Consider the following 10,430-nt stretch of genomic DNA (forward strand, 5'->3'; position numbering starts at 1 on the left):
ATTGCGCATCCATGTCAAGGAGAAGGGCCTCGCATTTCAAGTTCGCACAGGGCCTCGCACCCCCCCGCGACGGTCCTGATTCTGACTGCACATAACAATCTGTTACAAGCACGTCAAGGCAGATCAAATTGTTTGCAAAGACCTCCGTTGAAAGTACACGCCTTGACTTTTAGAAACTGGGACGTCGGTGTCTCGTTTGAGGTGTATGGCAAGAGGTGAGCCTGTTTTCAGCATGTTGACTGCAGTGCTCAAAGAGCGGAATCTTGATCTTGTCGCGATATTTTCAGAGTAAAAAGGGCGTTAACCGTCAAACCCAGCGGAGTTGCTGTTCCTAGGAACTGAACACCACAAACATCTCCTCAGTGTTTTCCTCGTGTGAGTCCTGTACCGTATCAGACACTTCAGACTGTAAGTTTGTATTTAAATTAGCAGCCGGTTATCTGCGGACGGTAACACGGCAAACCTGCTGGTTTTATTAACTTTGCAGTTGTAGTAGCTGTTAGCCTGCTAACGTTAGCTGTTTTACTTTCGCCTGCTGTAATATAGAGACGTCGTTTTTTTTTATCCTTCCCACCAGCTCGACCTCATTAGTGCTCATGTTATTGTGTCACATTTTCCATTACACTCGGTTTTTGGTTCAGCAGGCCTTGTCTCAGCGAGGCTCCTCACTTTTCTACAGCTACACCAAAGCTAGCTAAACTCTACATCTGATGCTAGGTGTTGGCTAACGTCAGTAGGTAGAGCTCGTCCATAAAGTAACGTTAAGGTAAAAACCCATGTCCACCTTTTAGGGTTAATGAATCTTGACTAGCATCTCCGCAATTTAGCCACCACAGTCAGTTAGCTGTAGTTCATATCAGGTCTGTGCCTGAGCAACCCCCAAGTATTGCATTTAAACACGTTTTGCTCTCACAGTGATGCCCCTGTGTTTTGTTTCTCCAGCTTGTTACCAGTCAGCCATGGCTGCTCAGTGTGTGACCAAGGTGGAGCTGACTGTGTCCTGCGAGAATCTCCTGGACAAAGACATCGGCTCCAAATCCGATCCTCTGTGTGTCCTGTTAATGAGCAGCTCAGATTCTCAGTGGTATGAGGTTAGTAGGGTGGCTGGGTCATTTGATGTCAGAGCACCTATGGATTCACAAGTGACGGGGAAGCTGGGTGATTTAATTTTGTCTGAATGTCAGTCAGTTTTCCTGAAGTACATTTATTTTGAAAGGCAAAATCCTTCTCTGCTCTGAGAAACTTATTATGTGGGATAATAAGAATAGTAGATGTGTGGTGGGTCATGTCACAGTTGTTCTTTCAGCGCAGCCTTAATCATTAACCCCCTGACAGAAGTGTCAGTGCTGTGTAAACCAGCAATCACATCATCTCCACTTCCTCTTTCATCAGGACAAGTGTGTCAATACATACTACTTTGCTTCTGAGACTTGGGGATCTCTTGTGTGCATGAAACTCAAACAGTCCAACCTTTCCCAACAGGTGGCACGCACAGAGAAAGTCCAGAATTGCCTCTGCCCGAAGTTTGCAAAAAAGTTTGTCCTCGATTACTACTTTGAAATAGTGCAAAAATTGAGGTTTGGGATTTATGACATCGACAACAAAACTGTTGACCTGAGTGACGATGACTTCCTGGGGCAACTGGAGTGCACCATGGGCCAGGTAAGGCGTTCCACTCTTCTCCTGGAAGGACACGACTCAAAATACTTGTTCAGACAAGGCTGTCCTTAAGCCGATAATTCATAAGTCCCTCTGGTGTGTGCTTAAAGTTCCAATGCCTTACTTTTAATTTCACTAAGCAGTTTTTAAAGCTTTGGTCTACAGTTCCCTGCCGTTTCACAAAGGACACATGCTGTGGTGTAATATGATACCACTGTTTTACCATGTTGGAGATCAAGAGTGAACATCCCTGATAAGCAGTTGCTGTGTAGATTCTGTCAGTGTAATCTGACCCCAGATGTTTATGCTGCCAGATTGTTTTGGATGGTTTTTTTTTACCTTGTGGTCTGAAGCCTGTTGTATTGTACTCATCCACTGATCTGCAGCATGAGTTGATTCATTCTGATGCTTTTGCTGTGGCTGCTCCTCCTTCTTTATCAACAGCTCCCTTTTTTTTAAACTTATCTTTTAGGTTGTGTCCAGTAAAAAACTGACCCGACCACTTGTCTTGAAGAACAAGTCCCCTGCAGGCAAAGGGACCATCACAGTGAGTGGCTGAGAAAGCTGGACAGAAATGTAGCAGTGTTATTTGACTATATTCATGTTTTCCCTTTGTTGTTCATTTATTTTTCCTCTGTTCTCCTGTAGATCAGTGCAGAAGAAATCAAAGATAACAGGGCGGTGAATTTTGAAGTTGAAGCAAGGAAACTTGACAACAAGGTACGGCCGATTCTTTTTGAAGTCAGGTTCATTTTTAGATATGTGGGTACATTTTACGTACTGGTGGAATTCATTCCTTTCTTCATTCACAGGATTTCTTTGGGAAGTCTGACCCTTACCTGGAGTTCTACAAGCAGACAGAAACTGGATGGCAGCTGGCTCACAGGACGGAGGTAAATACACCCATGCAAATGACAGTGCTGCTACTAGCTGTTTATCAGCTGGAAAGAAAGCTACAATTTCAGTAAAGTATTGTAATATTAACCTGTAATTTCTGTCCCGTCATAACAAAATGGTCCCTTTCCCAGAAGGGGTTAAGAAAACTTTTGGTAGATGAACAGTTTGGCTTTCACTCAACCATTTGTGAAAGGAGAAAAACGGATATCCCAGCTGTGTTTCATCACAGCCTTTGTGATATCATGCATGTTGGACTATACTCCCTTCTGTCCAATCAAAGTTATAATAAAGTCGGAATACGTTTCCCACCCAGCAGTAGATTCTGTAAAGCTCTCCCTGTACTCTCACCAAGCAGCTTTGCTCTCACAGCACTGACAGCGGTGTCTCATCAGCAATTGATATAGAATAAAAACAGAACTTCAAAAACGGATGTGGTGACAGTGATCACAGAAATCACCTCACTCAACAGCCACAGCTCTGCAGTATTTCTCTGATGTTGAACAAACAAGGGTGTGCTGTATTAAAGAAAGTAAGTAAGTTCTCTCAAATTTGTAAGGGTTCACATATCTGTATTGTGGATGGTCCATTGTTGGAATTAAGGGACAGAGAATAGTTAAAAAAAAAAAAAAATTATTTGGTTTCATGATGGCACCCTCTAATTCATTGTTTCCATACAGCCAATCAGATAGCTTCATTTTAAACCATAAGCAGTAACTTCAGCCATATCCTGGGCACACGGTCACACTGAGCCAGACAGCTGCTAAACAGCACACTGACTGAATATCAGCCCACATTAACATCCCTGCCAAAGTGTCCTTATCATCTAACTTACAAGCATGGACGCACATCTATTCCTGCACCATTGCAACCAAACAAACATTGACCAGTGAGAAGTGCACTGCTGATGTCAGTTTGCAGACTGGAGAGCTAATTATCTGCTCAGCTGAAGGACATTAAACAGCAGGTAAACATACCTGCAAATGTCACCTCTGTCTGGGGTAGGTGCTGGTGCTCTGTACTCTGAACAGGCTGTCTGCTCGTGACATGTTGGTTATGGCACCAGTTAGTTGACTTTGACTCTGGTTCCCTTGCCGGGTCTCAGCCTGCCAGTGGAAATACAGACACATCTGTCCAGCTGACTGAGATGAAAAGAAGCATTTCTGATATTTCTCAATAACTTTTTCTTTATTTTTTAATAATGGAAACTATTAACTGTACTTTGAAAAACAAGTGATGTGATGGCAGTTAGACTTTAAGACTCTGCATTGCTTCCATATGAATTTGTTCATGAGTGTTTTGCACTTGTATGATCTTCATTAATTGTGTCCTCAGGTGGTGAAGAACAACCTGAATCCAACATGGAGACCCTTTCGAATCCCCCTGCAGTCTCTCTGTGGAGGCGACATGGATAAACCTATAAAGGTACTCATAATACTTTCATCATTTTTGATTTGACCTCCTTGCACATCTGAAATGTGTCCGTTTTAAACTGCTGCCTCACCTGAAATGGCACTGTTTGTTTTAGTTTCATGTCAGTGGCATTATGTATATTCCTGATCATGACATACAACCGTTCCTGAAGGTGTAAATGGTTTTCAGAGCAAAATTATGTGGGCTCGCTGCTATTTCAAAAGATATTAACCAATTAGACTGTGTGCAGTGCTAGCTTGATGATATATATTTTTTCAACTTCTGAAGCAAACATGTCAGGAACGAAGCAGTTTCCAACCGTACAGTACAAGTGAGTTACCCAGCGCGTTTTTTTTTCATCTTCCCGTCACTTAATGGGTGAAGTGTGTGAGTGGAGTAGATGAGGGGAAAAATACAAGACCTCACCTCAGCAGGGTCTCTAGACCTCCAGGATTCCTTCATCCAGCTTGTTCCTGCCATAAAAACGCATTTGTCTGAAACTACTCATGCTTCTGTTTTAGTGGTTTTACTGTCAGCTTCTGTTTCATACGCTAGTATGACAACTAGTTGTGTTTTGAATCTCACTTTTGCACGTTTTTGTTTCTTCTGGGTTCTACACCTCCAGTTTTCCAATAAACTTAAAGGGCCAGTTCACTCAAATACAACAAAACATCTCTCACTTACTGCTTGTCTTGAAGATAGTTTTGGTTTTATTTGCCCAGATTTTTGTCATCTGCCTCCAGCTGAATGCGGGGGGGTGAATGAAATTTTGAGGTGCCCCATTTACTTTAGATAATGCATAGATCTCGCACATTACATTGGGATGTTCCTTTAAAAGCAGTTCACAGTGACGTCTGCATTATTTTTTTAAAATGTAGTTTGGGTGAACTCATCCTTTAGTTGTATTTATGTTTTGTGTGTGAAGGATTAACTTGTTTTTATTTTTATTTTTGCTTCCCACATCACTGTGTGTTTTTACCTGTTGCCAGGTTGAGTGTTACGATTATGACAATGATGGCTCCCATGATCTCATTGGAATCTTTGAGACCACAATGACACGCCTCAAAGAAGCATCACGAACATCTCCGGTATGTGTTTACATTGTTTGGATGTAACAACAAAGAGTCTCAACCAGTTTGAGGCCGCTCATGCAACTTAAGTGTTGTGTCTCTGTAACTAAATTGGGTTTTGGTGATGGTCAAAATCACTTTGACATAGCAAAATGTCAATGTCCAACACACTGCTTTAGTTTTTCTGGTCCTCTGGCACTGACATGGACATCCATGCTGTTGTGTTTTGTCCTCAGGCAGAGTTTGAATGTGTCAACAGTAAAAAGAAACAGAAGAAGAAGGGCTACAAGAACTCTGGTGTTGTGAGCGTGAAGCACTGCCAGGTGATGTACTGTTTGTTTTTTGTATCTTGAATGTGTTCACTTGAGTGATTAAATAATGGATTAAGATTAGACATTCTCCAATACTCTCTTTTAGGTGGTGAAAGAATATAGCTTCCTTGACTATATTATGGGAGGCTGTCAGATCAACTTCACTGTAAGCTCTGGCTTCTCTATTACTGCCTGTTTTTATTCATTTGTATTATTGGGTCACTAATGAGGCCAATGATGCGTGCATCTGTTATTTCCATGCGTGACCTGCACGTCTGCTGGCACCCTGAATGTTGTGGCAGGTGGCCATTGACTTCACAGGCTCCAACGGGGATCCCAGGTCTCCTCAGTCTCTGCATTACATCAGTCCTCAGGGTGTTAACGAGTACCTCTCTGCTATCTGGTCCGTCGGCAATGTCATCCAGGACTATGACAGGTCTGTGTGATGCATAAAACACAGTTTAGTACATTCAAAACTTCATATTCAGATTTGTCAGTTGTGAAAATTGGTGCCAACCTTTTTCTAACTGTCAGAGATGTCCTGATGATAGACGTGTCTATGATCATAACCCCCATCCAACTGTGGTGGTGAAAGTATGAACTTTCTGGTGACACTAGCTGCAATTGTTTGCGTCAAAATGACAAAATCTGTCGCTTATGTGCTAGTGTTGTTTGTTCCTCCTGTGTAGCGACAAGATGTTTCCCGCCTTTGGCTTTGGAGCCCAAATCCCCCCCACATGGCAGGTAAGACCACAAACACATGCAACACATAAGACTGTTGTTTTCATAGAGTTTGAATCTGATGGAAATGTTTTATGGTGGTTTGGCACAAGACCTGATATCTGATGGAATTATGCTGTACTCTTAACAGGTTTCCCATGAGTTTCCTCTCAATTTCAACCCAGCAAATCCATTTTGTGCAGGTATGTTTCCAGTTCGTAGTACTGTAGGTGACATGTAGACATGCAGATTATTAGACAGGCTGAAACTGATTAGATTTTGTGTGTGTGTGTGTGTGTGTGTGTGTGTGTGTGTGTGTGTGTGTGTGTGTGTGTGTGTGTGTGTATATATATATATATATATATACTAGGTGTTGAAGGTGTGGTGGAGGCCTACAGGACGTGTCTGCCCCAGGTCAAACTCTATGGTCCCACCAACTTCTCCCCTATCATCAACCATGTAGCCTGCTTTGCTAAGCAGGCCCTCCAGCAGACCGCTGCATCAGTGAGTATTTACCTGTTCAGAGCCAGGCTCACAGCACTACATGCACAGAGAGAACTCATTTCCTAATTCTTTCTGCATAATTTTCATAATGGAGTAGGATTTGATCATAGCTTGATCCAAAGCAGCAGGAGGTCTAGGATAATACCACAGACTGTGTTGGACTGGTGTGCTTCATATCTCTCTCCATCTGCAGCAATACTATGTGCTACTCATCATCACTGACGGAGTGATCACAGACATGGATGAGACACGCAATGCCATCGTCAACGCCTCCCGTCTGCCCATGTCCGTCATCATTGTTGGGGTCGGGAACGCAGACTTCAGTGCCATGGAGTTCCTGGATGGAGACGATGGATGCTTGCGCTCTCGGACTGGCGAGGCCGCCATGCGGGACATCGTCCAGTTCGTGCCATTCAGGCAGTTTCAAAATGTAAGTCACAGTTAGAACATTAGACACCTTTTCTATTACTCACTGCTTTAAGTGCATGCTAATCATGTTTGCTGTGATTTCAGCTGATTTCCCTCAATAAGGCAACTCATTGCCATAAAAACTTCACACATTTCAAGCTTTTCTTTAAACATTCACTTGGTAGTTTTCATGTTAACAGGCTTCAGTGTCTCAAATCCAAACGTAGCCATGTCCCCATCCAATGCCAGTTTGTGTGCCCAAACACAGGAAGTCCCAGCCCCGGACCGAGATCTCACTTAGCGTACTTGTGTATTTATCTCTTTTCAGGCGCCCAGCCAGGCTCTTGCCCAAAGCGTATTGGCTGAGTTACCGCAGCAAGTGGCGTCCTTCTTCAGTTTATTCAAACTGAAGCCTCCACACGATCCCAATCCTTCATAGGGGTACCCCAGATATTTCATAAACCCCACCACCACCGTCCTAGCCTTTCCTTGGCCTGTATGAATAACTGCCTCGCACGTAGTGACTGCTATCATCATTTTTTTTTAACTCTGTGTCTTCCTTCTAACCTTTCCAACTCTGTGATCTGATTTTCCCTTTATACTTATGTTATTGTTTTGTTTGCCATTTCACAAATTCTAATTGCTACTTAGCCAAATGCAGACAGCAAGATATTTTGAGCATAGCTTCAGTAACTGGATGATATTTTTTATATATTTACAACTGTATGGGGTGAGTCACCTGCCCTCTTTTTGACTCATTACACAATCCAAACTCAGTTTGTATGGCTGGTTTGTAAACTAAGAGTTGCATGCCACAATGAGCACAAGCTCAGCAGCCAAACTGGAGAAAAGTCTTTGTGCACATTCACATGTTCGGTATCTGTAATCTGTCATGCCCTCTTGAATGAATTGTAAATTATTTTGAAGTTAGACAAAAAGAGGATTGGCATTGTCCTGGTTCCTTCGACCAAAGCCAATGGGAACTACGCTATGGTTGCATGACTTCAATGTCACCACCACTAAGCTTCCTAGTACACTAAACTTTACACACTTTAATATAAATTGATAAATATACAAGTTGGAAAGTTAGAACAGTTTGCGAGAGCACGACTGTAAACACAATGAGGCTGTAAAGGTGGACTAGCAAGTAGATGAGTTTCAACATCTGGCATGATGGTGTTTAATGTCCCTGACAGCCTCTGTAGTCTCATTTAGCACCCACCTTATTTAAGGCAGGAAAAAGATTCAAAATTCTTGAGGGGGGTATTTACTGATGTATTTTATGTTGTACAACAAAATGTAAAAACCTCAACCACAGACCTCAATTCAGGCATGTAACCAAACACACATTGACTTTGAGACAAGGGAACCGGAAGTGCAACAATGCTCCCTCATTTCCAGGTTTCAGGGCTCATTACTGCTGCACTCTGTCGCTGTCATTGCTCACTCCATCTATAAAGCACAAGCAACTCCTCCAGAGTTGCTAAAAAAAAGTCTCGTGACAAAATGAAGTTAAAGCAAAGATCATTGAAATTTAAAAGGGTGAAATTTTCCTTTTTAACCTTCTTGATCTCCATTAACCTTCTTGATCTCATTCACATCCCATTCGTTTAATTCAATCAGTGGTGATGATGGTCACATATCATTTACAATACAAAATGGACATTTGCTTTCCCTCTTCACTGTTTCATACTTGAACTGATCCCTTTTGTACTCCAGGCTCCTCGAGAAGCGCTGGCTAAGAGCGTGTTGGCAGAAGTTCCAGGTCAGCTGGTGCAGTTTTTTAGTACCATGAAGCTGAGTCCACCCAACTCCAACAATCCTACACCAAACCCTTCAGGGACCATTTGATACTTCAAGGAAGAAACCACACAGCTTCATCTCATGACACAATCGGACAGATGTGCTGCCTACACTTGCCTAACTCGACCCTTTTATACCAGCATACAGCTTTGCCAAATATAAACGCTCCAGCCACCCTCATCACGCATTAGCAGTGTCAAAGTAGAGCCAGCTGTTGTTAGATTAGCCACCATGTGTTTTCATAGTCATTCCATTACTTTGAAAGAATAAGTTGTTCGGCACTCTCGCGCTCTTAAACAGCTCCAGGCTACCTCATGCAAAACATCATTCTTATTACAGAAGCACTGCACTGGGTTTAAACTAGCCTGCATCGGAAGAGTGAAATTTCCATTCCCCTTCCACCGCCTCCCAAATATACAATGTCCTCAGATATGTCTTGATAACCTCAGAAAACAAACTGCAGTATGACTAGTAGCATAATTATGTATTTATAGCCTATTAGCTTTGCAGCTGCTGCTATTCTGGCACATATATTTGCATTCATGTTTATTGTTGCCCATGCTTCCCCATGCACTTTCCAAAAATAACAGCATGCACTACAAAGGCCTAGGATTTACTTATTTTGTGTGTGGGTGACAAAACCGTGTAAACCCAGAGCTGTTTGTACCTTTAAGGTTGAATCTGAAATCAGAACGTATTGTCATTGTACATTTGGTTGTGTTGTGCCAATCCCGTCGCTCTTACTATGTTTGGAAGTTCACTGTGGTCCACCATTGTGGAGGTTCCTTTGGGTTTCTTTGCCTTCCACATTTAGATAACAAAGACATCAGGGAGTCCCTAGATGATAATGATTTTATTTTTTTTTTCCAGTGATATGGGCATTGGCTTTTTATTTAGTCTAGGTTTCATTGTTGTCTGGCAAACTGGCTCATGTGCAGCGAAAACATATATCAGTATTAAACATACTGTCTCAATAGAAACTAGATACACTTCAGCTTATCAAAATCTATGCATATTTACTTCAAGTTTGTCTGTTTCTGTTGTGATTTATTGTTTTTATATGGTTGTACAATGAGAGCTATAAAGCATGTATTATGTAGCGTTCTAGCTTTAGTTCTCCAACAGAAATGGGGAATGTGCCTTAGTGTGAACGTACACAAAGTGCATCAATCTTGCCAATAAAGTACCTCTAATTCAATACAAATTGAACATTTATTTAACACATTTTTAGCAGTTCTACAGCCCTCTGTGTGTTTTATGGTCAAAGTTGAAGTCACTTCTTTGGGACAACTGCAGCCTGTGAGTATACAGAAGACGTTTGATTGGGTGATGCGACACTGTATTGTAGGACAGTGGCAAGTTGTAGAAAGATGTTGGCACTCTTGATGGCTGTGAGTTTTTTTTGTGAATTGTGAGCTTTTTAATGTTTGGCTCATGTTTTCAAGTCTAAGTGAAATGTAGGCTTTTGCTGCCATCTACTGGAAGTCAAGCCAAAAACAATTATGTTTGTTTCCATCAATTAATATGATGAAAACAAACAGTATTTGGGATATTATTTATGGCACTATCCATTGATGTAACTTGGATGTCTATCATGTTTCACAACCATATGTGCCTATTCCCATTTTACCATTACATATATCCACCG

The 10,430-nt window shown here is 42.0% G+C and overlaps 1 protein-coding gene across 4 annotated transcripts; it reads left to right on the plus strand.

The window, feature by feature from the left end:
- The first annotated feature begins 285 nt into the window (after window positions 1-285).
- Window positions 286-9,983, plus strand: LOC139346511 (copine-3-like). Of its 4 annotated transcripts, XM_070985582.1 has the most exons (17): window positions 286-408; window positions 943-1,091; window positions 1,483-1,662; window positions 2,132-2,206; window positions 2,308-2,379; window positions 2,472-2,552; window positions 3,889-3,978; window positions 4,956-5,054; window positions 5,273-5,359; window positions 5,454-5,513; window positions 5,650-5,783; window positions 6,037-6,091; window positions 6,219-6,270; window positions 6,438-6,571; window positions 6,765-7,001; window positions 7,308-7,420; window positions 8,699-9,983. In XM_070985582.1, exons 2-16 carry the CDS (start codon window positions 960-962, stop codon window positions 7,416-7,418), a joined length of 1,599 nt encoding a protein of 532 aa, XP_070841683.1. In that variant the 5' UTR covers window positions 286-408; window positions 943-959; the 3' UTR covers window positions 7,419-7,420; window positions 8,699-9,983. The 4 variants fall into 4 exon arrangements, with proteins under 4 accessions (XP_070841683.1, XP_070841681.1, XP_070841682.1 ...); XM_070985580.1 differs by having other exon boundaries at window positions 286-1,091; XM_070985581.1 differs by lacking the exon at window positions 7,308-7,420 and having other exon boundaries at window positions 8,699-9,982.
- Window positions 9,984-10,430: the final 447 nt, after the last annotated feature.

The sequence above is a fragment of the Chaetodon trifascialis genome, chromosome 18 (genome assembly GCF_039877785.1).
Source record: "Chaetodon trifascialis isolate fChaTrf1 chromosome 18, fChaTrf1.hap1, whole genome shotgun sequence".
Taxonomy (NCBI): domain Eukaryota; kingdom Metazoa; phylum Chordata; class Actinopteri; order Chaetodontiformes; family Chaetodontidae; genus Chaetodon; species Chaetodon trifascialis.